The 12,548-nt window shown below is 48.0% G+C and overlaps 1 protein-coding gene across 1 annotated transcript; it reads left to right on the forward strand.

Annotated features, from left to right (window-relative positions):
* Positions 1-8,826: 8,826 nt before the first annotated feature.
* Positions 8,827-11,941, forward strand: ETH_00022655 (putative serine protease, related; the record flags this gene model as incomplete). Its single annotated transcript, XM_013376877.1, has 12 exons — positions 8,827-9,262; positions 9,367-9,398; positions 9,545-9,698; positions 9,796-9,864; positions 10,151-10,209; positions 10,342-10,459; positions 10,553-10,628; positions 10,774-10,853; positions 10,958-11,017; positions 11,334-11,449; positions 11,589-11,654; positions 11,870-11,941. The coding sequence occupies 12 exons, from the start codon at positions 8,827-8,829 to the stop codon at positions 11,939-11,941; spliced, it is 1,338 nt and encodes a 445-aa protein (XP_013232331.1).
* Between the last annotated feature and the right edge of the window lie 607 nt (positions 11,942-12,548).

The raw sequence follows: 12,548 nt of genomic DNA on the forward strand, positions 1-12,548 counted from the left end.
ACGCTGGTGAACTCAGTTCAGTGGTTCTTACAGCAATCTTCGGAACAAATAGTGCCTGGAGCACCATTGTAACACACGTATCTTACGGTATGCCTGTCACATTTGCTTTTTTAGGTATTCTAGGCAAGATATGGCTTTCATCATGCAAACTGTCCCAGGTAATGACCGGGGAGACGTCTATTACGAGGCATTGCCAACACTCCTCCAAGTACTTAGGTAGGTCAGAACATCTTACGGGAACGAACCAGCCTCAAAGGAGAAAATGTGCTGGATTGAGAGTCGCCACTTCGCCAGTTATCTTTTTGTGCTGCGATCTAGGAGGGAGAGTATCAACAACTCTGTGCTCGAAGTTGACAAGGAAGCGATAAGAGCAGAGCTCAGCAGGACAGTCATAGAAGTGTACGTAACTGGAATTTGCAGCCTTGAGATATTTTTGATGGCTTTGTCATTATGGTTCTGAGCTGATGCTGCCTACCGTTACGTATGCTTACCTACTGATAACGCCGTGAAAGCTGAAGGTTGTACACGCTCTGTGTCCCAGGCCAGCATGATGGCGTGATTGACCAGCACCTTTGAGTTTCGAAATTTGTGCTGCTTTCAGAAATGTCCTCACGTGTTTTCTCCTTGCTGAAGAACGCATTGCGCCCTATACTGAACCTCTATTTATAGATTAGGCAATTAGGGTGAAGCATGGCATGCAACCTAACTGGATGAGAGGGCGGCTTGAAGGGCGAGTTGTGTCGAAATATGTTGAGTGCATTGCAGATGGAATTGACACCTGGGGGGCAGCTCCCGTTGTGGAAATTAAGAGAAGTGCTTGATAACAGTGAACTCTTTCTGTCTAGGATGCATATCCATGTGCGCATCTTCCACCTTTCCTTCCATAGGCAGCACCTACACGTTCCCTATTATGCAAGCGAAGAGCCCGAAAGTGTCGCAAGCAGCTTCACTTGAGATTTCTTAGCTCCGAACTATGCCACAGGTTCTCTTGTGTTTGGTCCCAATGAATCGCCAAGGGCAAGCCGACTGGGATGAGTTCGTGGCGGTGAGGAGAACCGTTTGAATTTGATTGAGTAACCAAACTGAAGAACCACCAAGAGAGTTTGTTTACTTGCTCAGTTTTCGTGGCATTAAGCCACAGCCTCTTCATTAATTCGCGGTTGTGCATCATGGCAGTTGCTGCAGGGCGACTACTGGGCCGCACAAAACGCCTTTGCGAAATGTTGTGCGTCTACACAGGTTGTTCAGCGCTATCTCCCTCCGCTGTTTGATAGCGATTCACTAATGGAAACAGGCAAGCTTTGGTGCTGCGTTTTATCAAATTCTGCACTAAAAGTGCCGGCAGTACCTTTGGCAGTAAAATAAGATGGTTCCTTTTAAACGGCATATATTCATCCATATGAACTCGAGAGCATATGCGAATCATGTAGCCGATCAGATAAGCAAGATGGTGGCTGATGCCGAGGCGCAAGCGGAATTTGAAGAACTCAGAGGACTTTCCGCTGCCACACCGAGGCATAAGCAGCGTTCAAGCATTGCGGCGCGCCGACGCAGCAAATTACGACCTCCTCCTCATGCTCAGCTGCAGAACCAAGCTGACGATGGCGATCAGGTGAAACGGTGCTTTCATCCGTGGGCTGCCAAAATGGGTGCAACAGTTAAACCATGTGAATTGTAGAAGCACGGTCTGTGCAATATCTGAGTTAGGGAGAAGCTCCGGATCGGGAGAGCGTAGAAAAGACACTTGTACACCTTTTTACTGTTCTGGACGACCGCCGAAAGGGTAGGGCATTTTTAAAGCAAAACAATTTAACGTGACACAATTCGTGGCGTTGCCTAATTCTGGCTTTAAGGAACCTTGCTCTTTTGCCCTGAGGATATGCGCTTTCATCACAGGGTCAGTGCCGGCTCAGGTTTTTGTTGGCGTAATGCATTATTGGTCCGCGCGTAATGGCACTGCCGCCACATCGTTAGATAATGGCGGTTTTTCGCCTCCAGCTCCTGCCACTTCCTCAAGCGGGGGTGCTGCACTGGCAGCAGAGCGGCGGTATGCCGACATAGTGATGAGCTGCAGATTATCGCCTCCTGAAGTTACGGGTTTCGTTGCAGAAGCAAAAGTTGACCCACTTGTTCAGGAGATCAGTTATACTGAGCACATCAAAGCATGGGTGGCTACTATTTTTGAAATAAGGTCAGAATCCTTATAATTCGACCATCCTCCTCTGTGGCGCAGGATGCACTCAGTGCTTTTGCTACTTTCTGTCCCTTGGGATTTTATTATTTGTGCCTCGCAAGTTGCATACTCAAGGTGAAACACCGTAGCTCTAGGCAATACAAAAGTACACCAAAAAGGTGAATGAGGAATCTGAACATGCCTACAATGCTTGCAGGCGATCGCAATTTTGGTACAGCTACAGTCACAGCACCTATGATGCAAGCAAAGCCAAGGCATGAAGAACAAGGATAAAAATGGGTATACTGCTTTCTCTAACTTCTTTCCAAAAGATTTTAGCTGCATGCTGTAGTGCCCAGGACAACATTGCAGTCTAGAAGTAGCCTCCAGGGACATGCAATTTACAATATGCATATTGATGCTGTAAGGGAGTAGTATTAATATAAAGAAGCTTAGCTCCGTGGTGACCAACCCTAGTGTGCTATGCTGATAGGCGCGGAGCTCGGGGCTGAGAAGATATGCTGAAGCTGCAGTAAGCAGCACGCCCACGCACAGGGAGAGATATCCGGAAGACGACAGATGTGTATCTTTGGAACATGTACCTAGAACGTTTAAACATCTTTAATATATAAAGTGTGTCTTGAATGAGTAGTATTGGGCACGTGGCTAACAAGAGCAGAACCACGTAGGAGGCGATCTGGACTTGGTTTACCATAATTTGGGCTCAGTTCGGGGTATAACTACGCTACATCCCATAAGCACTGTAAGCGTGCTAATTCCCCCTCTCTGAGCAGTGGAACTTTGAGAATTTTGCTCCAGAAAGCTGAATGCAATCGACGCCTCTCTCAGCTTGAAACACCAGCTCCTCCAGGAAGAGTAAAGGATGCCATATCCATGAGGGTTACAGCTGTGCCCAGAGCGGAAATTAGAAAAGAAGAGTAGATATCACTTGAAAAGAAGCTGCCTAGCAGGAATACTGTCAGCACGCAAGCTAAGGGGGAAAAAGAGTCAGGAAAACAACATGGAGTTCCAAATAGTGATGAACTGAAGGCCTCACCACAGTGACGACGCAGACAACTGGAGCCTGGTTCGGCAGACGAGGGCTAAGGGTTACTTTGTAGTGACGAGAAGACAGCAGTGCTTGCTGTCGAGGTACGGCATGAGTTTGAAATGCTTTGGGAGCAGGGCCTGTTATGCAGCATTAGCCTGATCACAAGTGAGCCGCTGGAAATGCAGAGACACCGCGTGCATTCGTCTGATTACTCTGCCGTTGCCAAAGAAGAGCATCTAAACCCAGTCATAATTTGAGGATTATAAATGGCCCTGAGAGAGAGGTAGGGCGATAACGTGGTTGGCACTAGGGCTACCGGGAAAGAAACAGGCTCAACGATCGAAAGATGGGACAAGGAACAAGTTCCAGCAACGTTAAACTAAGGTCTAAAGATAGAAAACTAGGACGATCATGACTGTCTTCCCCAACACAAGCCAGCACTTAGGACACCCAAAGCAACATGCAAATGATGGGATGCATGAAAAAGGCACTTAAGAGGCTCGCCAGGGAGAACATGTGTAGAGGAAAATCGTGTAGAAGGAAGGGCGTACACTAGAGGTCCTTGAGGACAATGCAGATGTATACTTAAACTGCAGAGCTCAGGCGTTGCAGCAGACGAGCGCAGTAGCCGCCAAAGACGTTAGAGGGTCAGCATGCACGAATTTGCGGTAGAGCCCAGAGCTGTATACCTGACTAAAGACAGCAGCTGTATCTACGCTGCAACGGCCAAGGCCCCTCCGCTGAGAAGTCAAAAGAGCCTGAGAGAGCCTACGAAACCGACAACAAGTAGGCAAAGCCAGATGTCGCAAAAGCCACTAGAGGCACAACTGTGCAATGAGGACGAGCGTAGAAGAAATGTCCAGTGCGAAGGAACGCTCACCAGTAGCCTGCCCGGAGTTGTAGCTTGTGCACTAGTGTAGTAGTATGCAGTCTTGTGTGGAACTCTATCCAATCACTGGAAAGTATGTGCTTGTGCTTGCACGGAATCTCTTGAGTTTAATGTTGTTGGTCACACCAGTGAGATGCTTTTTGACACTGGTACATCGAGTGCTTTATGAGGCCGGTTCGTCTAGACGTAGTGGCAATGTAGAAAGGACACTGAGGGATACTGGCTCGACGCCGCAGCCGTTCTCATTCTTTCACTGTTGCATTTTTACTTGCAAGCCACGTGTATGCTGGACACTTGGAGCTTGATGAAATTACTCAGTGGATATTAAGTATGGCCGAGAGGGATTAGTTCACATACGTTAAATTCATAGTGCAGCTTTTCGTGAGTTACTTGCGCCCATACATTTTTCCGGACCTCTTTTGGCGCTGTATCCAATTTAAACGGCTGTACGCGGATACAAAGGTAGGTGGTGGTTGTCGGGAGTCAAGGCAGCAGCTAGAACTTCCTGGTGTCTATAGCTGTTGTATAATGTGAATCTGTATCGATTTACCAGATGCTGTGCAATCGAAGGGGCTGCTTTACCATCTACGAGTCGGTGACATCCGATAGGTTGCGACACAAACACCCACTAACCGTGCAAGTTGTTCGACCACATGCTCTGAAAGGATATAGTGTAGTGAACGGCGCTCTCTGCTGCTACTGCGTAGCTTCCTTGCGCAGGAACCAGGTGCACCCTTAACGAATTCCCAGCTTTTGGCACATATCTCATGGAACAGCATCAAATCCTAAATAATCAGTCATCCCTCAGTCTGTCAAACGAATCTTCTCAAAAAGCCAAGAATCACAATTCTGACTCTTGCCCAGGTTGGGTCAGTGCTTCGTCCCAGTGCCCGCGTCACCGCCAGGTCCAAGCATAGGATACTAAAAAACACTCCTAGTCTACACATGCTATCTCGCGTAGAAGTTGCATTGGTTTACTAGTAGTAATACGTTATCTGTGTTCTTTCGGCGTGCCAGCATGTAGAAGTCACCAGCAAGCTCCATTGTAGTGCCTGCGCACTATACATAGCATCACCGTGTTGGGGAAAAGGCATTTTATTTGCCATTTCCTGAATGAACATCATGCTTATAAAATTTGCTCAATTTTAACAGAAGTCTGAGGAAGTAGTTGGCATGCGCGTAATCTAGTGGTTCACAATTACCTATTTCGCTGCGTATGCTCTTCCATTTTTCGAGCAATAATTGCAAATGTTTAGTTATTTATGGGAGGCCGGCCTCAATCAAAAGTCTACTTGCAAAAGTCAACCTCACGTGGTTAAGAAAAACAAAGAATCGGCACGGCCATCTATTAAGAAAGCCTAATGCATCAAAGTGCCAAACAGCTACTATTTCAAAACGATTTGTCCGAAAAGATCACTCCGCAATTTAAGCGCCAAGCGGTAGCCTACATATAGTAAGCGGGAAATTTGAGCGTGCGCCGCCTGGGAACAAAAAAATCACCATCACGTGCTGGCTTCGATGCGTGCCGACCACAAAAAATAAGTATTTACAGAAGAGCTACTTGGTAGGCTGCGTTGGCTCGTTTTGTTGTGAACTCCCGTTTTTCCAGGCTGTCGGGGCTGTGGCATTGTGGCCGATTTTACTGCAGAGCCTAAATTCCCTTGGCGCATTTGCTCCCCGAGCAAAAAAACCTTCAGCTACTGCTTATGGACGGAAAAAGTGAGAAATATTAGTTCCTGACCTTTGTGAAGCCCATAGTGGGGTGCTTGAAAGTGTCACTGGGTTCATTGCAGGCATGACAGAGCTGGAAATTGTGGAAAGAGCTGGGATCGCGCCGAATTCGTGTTGACGCCCAAGTAATTAGTAATTGTAAGACCGTTCACTATGCGGTTAGCAGTTTTGGCATTTCCTCAACAACCTACATAGCCTCTCAACATCAATAACAACAGTTCCCCAAATATGGATGATTCGTTAAGACAATATCTCGCACTACACAAACAGTGACGGGCCGCACAAAATACACCCATACATTTGTCGTGATTACTTACAGAGCCGGCCAAAATGAGATTTTGTAAATAAGCTTTGTGCTTCAAAAAAGCGCAGGCTCCAATAGTTCCAAACTCCTCAACTCTGGAAATGAATATGCACAACAGCAAGGCGAGTAGACTGAATACCTAGCATTTTTTTTCAAAACTAAATTGAACGTAGCAAGCTAGTATGCACACTTTGGTAGAAAGAGGTACCTTTGGCGGGAGCATCGTTTTTTGGGTTGTACAGAAGGGCACTGCGAAGGCATAAGAAGAGACTGAACGAAGATCTGTTTCTGTTTAATAGGTAATGGGGAGTGTGCAGCGTGGTATTTTGTTTTTTGTGACGTCATGGGGAAGCATTGCTGAGGTTGCAGTCTTCTCATGAAACCTGATGTGCGCAGACCTGCTTTTGTCGGAAGGGATTATACTTACCATTACTTGATGTCGTCTAGCTATGAGAACACGCTTTGCGGGCTTAGTATCAATTTTGAGTCAAAGCGCTAAAGCGTTCCGTAGGATAGATCGCGCAAAGGGTGGGGGGAGTCGCACGTGTAATCTCCTTAAGCGCCGCCTTGAAGTTTGCATTACTAGTGGACAGACCGTGACGAAGAGTGGCGGATAGCTTTCGGTGTGGTCCAACGGGCCTGCTCATCTCTTGACGATGCACTGAACGCTGTCACGAGAAACCTGCTGGTCTATAGTGCGCGTGCTTCGTTTGACATTTGCAGGAAGCAAACCTTAAGCAGTTTCTTTTTGCGACTCAGGAGGGGCTATGGGGGCAATTTTGTAATCAATTGGACGCAGAACTTGATGCGCGTTCGTGCTGAACGCCGCCATGAAAGGTATTAAGAGGCGTCCCTTGAGATACTTGGAACTCACGCGAATGCATGCTGGCGGCTGCCCAGTATTATCGGCGAAGTATCACGTCATGAGATGCCAAACACTTCAAAATAAACCACTACGTGCATCTACCCCCTCCCCTACACTTCCATGACGCTCTTGAACCAGGGAGTCCGAGCTGGGCGAGTAACTAGGGCATCTTATTTATGTGTGAGGAAAATATCTGTCACCTGTCTTTGAGAAGTGGTCTAGGCTTCCCTTGGAAAATAGCCGGCTTCGGCGACTCCCGGACGTGGTGTCACCCCACAACTAAGTTCTACCATCAATCACGTGCATGAATGGTTTCTCCACATTCCAGGAGTATCGCTGTGTGAAGGTTTGAGCTATTCCACATAGTTCTGGTTGGGCAATCAGGAACAGGCCCCCGGGAGAGACCCTGCTTGCAGCTTTCAAACCACCAGTGAAGGAATAGCCCTACAGTCTCGAAAACTACGAACTATTCAGTAGAGAAAATACACTAAACTGAGACAACTGGGTGTTTTTCCTTTTTCAGGTAGAGGACAAGTTTGTTTGCAAGGCCATACTGGTCGCGCCGTGCAATCCTGTCACTGGCAGCTGCTAGCGTCAGCTTCCAAGCTGAACTTGAGTGTAGACATCCTAAGACCTCCCTTTTCGTTGCTTAGTATTGCCTGTTTACTCCTACTCTGTGCTTAAGCTCGTTGTAGTGCGCAGCTCTACACTGGATCTTTGGGCTGACGTCCTCATATGCCTGGGGACCCACTACCTCTACGTCGCCACTGACAATAGAACTACCGCTGTGCTACTATTTTAATAGCGCTGTAGTTTCCCATTGTTTTTACCCCGAATGCAAGGCGTGCACTGGTCCAGAATTTACAAAGTGTAGTAACCCATTGCCAAAGGTCCCGGTTGTTAGTTAGGATAGTGCACGAGCAGTGGCGACGCTACCGAGTAGTCCCTTCCACTAGCTTTCGCTTAAGTCTCCCAGCAAAGAACGTTCTAATTACTTTTATTCAGGCTTGATGATAGTTTCGTATTATGGAAGGGCTCCTGAAATTTTGCGTCAAGCCGCAACCCGTCGCAGCTGTATCACAGGTCTTGCTCCCAGTGAAAAATTTGGCGCGTGCTGCAAGCCATCTACATTTATACTGCATGATTTGAATCGTAAATACTGCCGTTAGTAGATTAAGAACAAGATTAGTTGTGGCTTGGAATGAGGGGAACTGGGCCTGCTGAGTTTCAACGGCTGTGGAGCTTCATTTATTCGTGGTGGAACCTTCATTTGAGAGCATCGCATGCTGTAAAGCTCTGATTTTGCCCATGTTAATCTCAATGCATTCATCTTATTCCTTCGAGCGTATCTTATGGGTCCAACGCTCAGCAGCGGAACTCAGAGCGCGTCATCAGCGGGCGTGATTCATACCTTCCCGTTACAGCCACCGTCAGCAGTTGAACTGGTCATATGGGTAGTGTCAGCCGCTTTAAAGGCACAATATATGTCCCTCTGATTTCACGCGGCTCTCGTTTAGGCAAGTGAGAGGCCGAAAGTTGTTTCAGAATGTTATTCCGCCCGCGTCTTCTGAGTGCTAGGTCAAGGATCCTTGCCGGCAGATTTTCGCTAGATAGGTGCCTCTTAATGTATGGGGCAGCGGATGCGGGAACGTCACGGTGTTCTCAACTACGGCACGTTGGAAAGTCACATGGAGCAGTTCCTGTAACTAAGGAGCTTGGACAGGCACGGTTAAAATACAAGTCTCAAGAAGCTTCATGTATTCGATTGTGGCTTGCCGTGGGTGCCTTTTGTGCTACCGTCGCCAATAGCTACATGATAAGCAACCGGCGGAACAAGGTCCGGTGTGAAAGGGAGAGAGAAAGGCAGTTAGGGAACAGTCCCCGCATGTGTGCTATTTCGAGCCACAAGAGCTTGCCCGGAACTGGCATTGCCGTGTATCGTTGGCTCTCATGTGTTTCCTCTACTATTGCTCAACACCTATTTGCGCCTGCTGGAGGAGGTGTTGCAGCACACTGCAAGGGTATTCGAGGACAATGCGTCGAACAAGAAGAGCAGCGACCCCACGAGACACTTGCGCCAGAACAAGCATTTGAAATGATGAAGCCAGGCGTCGTCAGGGTGTATGCAATACTTCCTGAGCTAGCATCTGCCTGCCAGCAGGAAGGATGCATGGCTTCACCTGGCCGGAACCCACACGTGGTTGAGCGCTTCCACTTCCTTGGCTCGGGTTTCTTCTTCGATGATCGTGGTAAGAGGCTTTTACGTGAACTTAGGTACGCTTGTAAGAGTAATTTTCATTTGCAGTGCGTTTGACCTTTTCGTTTGCTCGCGTGACTGCGTTGACAATCTCAGGCCATGTTGTTACAGCAGCTCATGTAGTATTGGTAAGGAATCCCCTGCTGTGCAGCGCAGCCAGCGACTGTGTTTCCCCTGTGTACTGGTTGCTTTTCGTGGAAGTGTTGGAATATTGGTTATATTTTTGCTTTTCTGTTTCTGTGGGCTGCTGCCCTTCGTTTACTCACGAACACAGCGGCTCGGCGACTCAAAAGAAGAAAGCGCATTGAACTCGACGGCAGATTTTAAACAGGATCAGGGACTACAAGGGGATTTTGTGCCTTATCGACTTGCCATCAAGGACTCTGTCGGCCGGATACATCCAGCAAACCTCTGCGGCCTAGATACGGGTAATAAGCATCAGATTATGCCTTCGTAACATGGTGACGTGGTGAAGCTGATGCAGCATACAAGGCTTACATTTGACCAGATGTTTGTTTTCCGCAGTAACGGATGTTGCTGTGCTCCGAGTGGAAGGCATTACCAACGATAATAGTCCCCAAACGTTCTGCAAAAGTAAGCTTTCCTCTGCCCAGACCTAGTCATTAATGTTTCCCAGCTTTCGTGAGGCAAGCGTCACGCGTATTATTTGAAGAGGATTAAGGGTACTGGATTTGCACTGTTGCATGCCAAGAGCGTTTGTAAACAGTCACGTTCGGCCTTCTGTATCCCTTGATAGTGGTTGAAGCTTTGAAGTTGAATCGAGCAGTAGCCGCGCAGCGTTGCCCCGTATCAAGGACTGCCATAACTAGTATTAGCCTGCTTGCCTCTGCCACTTTCATATGAAATTTGTGGTGAGTAGAGTTCGATGGAGCACGTCCATTGATGGGGGAGATTGTCGCAACTTACGCTGCAACGGAGGTACGGCTCTCTCGTCCTTCACGTGCACTGTCCACAAGAGACAGTTTCGTGCAGTTGAATGCGTAGTTGCGCGTGATCTGCGCAGAAAGAGCCAAAACACACTTGGCACGGCATGTGTATATGCTCATTTAGCATGCAGAAGAGTCAATAGGGGTGGCAGGCCGAGTGCTCCAGCCTCGCCAAACCTTCAAATCATTAGACAGCTCTGGATGTCTGGGCTTTTTACAACTGCAACTGCTGACTCTCCCTGGTAAGCCGCGACGTGAAGCCAAGCACAGTGGTGTGCGTCGCTATATTACATCGGTAAGCACCTATTGTTTGTGTGTATTCTACCTATTGGCAGGCATGTCTGGAGCCCCTGTATGTAACATGAGTGGTCACGTAGTAGGAATGCTTGTTAAGAAGTTTGACATGTGCGGGTGAGATAAATTGGTGCGCCAAATAGCGCGTAAGGGTCGCTGTTCCTTGGTTCAGAGAGTTGAATGCTGCGTAGCAATACTTTTCAAATGTTTTGCAGCGGTGTGCTAATTAGTTTAACTGCTTCTACTTGGGTCTGTGACTCAGGCTCGCGTTGCCTTCGGCAGTAGTGCGCCGGGTGGCAGAAGCCCTACGAGATACGGGGAAGTTCACTTCGCCATCGATTGGTAAGGCACGTAAGCATAGTTATTCCAAGTGAAGCAACCGCAAGCTACTGCTTTGCGTGCTGCTGCGACCTCACTTGTGTGAGATGCGACAAGCTGACGTGCAGGCTTGCTCGTGAAGGAGGAAGTTCCCTGCGTGGCTTCATCACACCAAAAGCTACCACGAAGTAAGTTTTATGGCGGCTCTTACAAACTCTGCACCCGCGGATTCGCCTTCCGAGCAATGGAGTTCTCCTGACTTTCTCATGAAGGGCCATTTCAATCGGGAAGCACGTCGACCTCTAACTAGAGATTGGTATTGGGGTAAACATCTGTAGCCGTAGGGCTGGGAACCTGTAGTGCTCAGTGCTTACTTGCATTCATATTTGGTGAGGTCATGCAAGCATGCCTACAATGCGCATGTGCATACACGCACGCACCTCAACGCCCGTTTCCTAACACTGCTGTACTACATACTGGTTCACAAGTGTGTTGGTACTGCAGGACCAACGCTAACGGTTTGTGGAGTAACACCTGGGGAAGCTGCAGATGTTGCGGGTATCCAAGAAGGTGATCGTATAATTAGCGTGCAGGGAGAGAGAATGGATTCAGTCGTACAGGTGAGGATCCGTATCCGCGTCGTGTTCTACCGGTTGAATACCTTTGGCACTGGAAGCATGCCATATTGAAATACTTTGTTTCGCGGGAAAATGACAGTCGTACGGAACAAGGTTTGTGACTTCCGTTTTGTGGTCTCAGCTTCGAGAACTTGTCGTGCTCCATGGGGGCGGTTCTATGGATGTTACTGTGCGCCGCGGCACAGAGGTATTGACTTTCCATATAAACGTCTCTCATTGAATGTTTTGTTCTTCCCCAAAGCTCACAAGTTCATGAAATCCTCGGAAGTCAGATGGCGACGCAAGCCCGCTATCGATGCGGCTACCCATTGTTGCATGTTGTTCCGGGGTGGCGAATGGGAGTCTCGTTTTTAACCTGTGGAAATGAAGTCATTATGTGCGCAGTACACTGCTTTTTCACAGTGGACAATAGACTGTGACGACTTTTTACTTAAAGTGGGTCGTCTCCAAGAAAACGCCACTCCAGCAGAGTGAGTGCGGTGCCGCTCATACATTCCTTGAGGCGAAGGACATTGATCTGTGGTGGAGCTGACACAGGTTAATGGCCTAATTTCAAAGATAAATTTTGAATGCTAGCCTTTGATTTGCTTCGAGTTGGGTAGAGACTGACTTGTTCCCCCTTCAGCGCGGCTAGTGCGTTGCTGGAGCGTCATTATGCCCACTCCTGCCGAGACGGCGGTTTGGCAGTGCAATAAACCGCGGTTGCTCTAGATGAAGTCGGCCATCTAAACTCTTAAACCGCTTGTACTAAACAATGTTTTTGAATATTCGGAGGCAGCGGACATCTCTGTAAATGGTGATTCCTCACCAGATTGTGTTGAGACTTGGGCGCCCCAATCTCCAACGACATGGTCTGCGCAAGTGAACAGGTAGTTGGATGCGGCGCATGGGAGATTCTCTATTAGCATCATTAATATATCTTTCGTTTTTTAGTGAATTGCACATGTAGAAATTCTAAAACGGAGGCGGGTACGGAAGGGCACGCGGTGGAGCACGTGGAGTTCCTTGTTGTGAGGACCCGTGGACGGCGCAAGCCTGAATTTAAGACTGAGACCCAAGATTCAGTAAAAGCTAACAGCCT

This window comes from Eimeria tenella, genomic scaffold (assembly GCF_000499545.2).
Source record: "Eimeria tenella Houghton genomic scaffold, Eth_scaff41, whole genome shotgun sequence".
In the NCBI taxonomy this organism is placed as follows: domain Eukaryota; phylum Apicomplexa; class Conoidasida; order Eucoccidiorida; family Eimeriidae; genus Eimeria; species Eimeria tenella.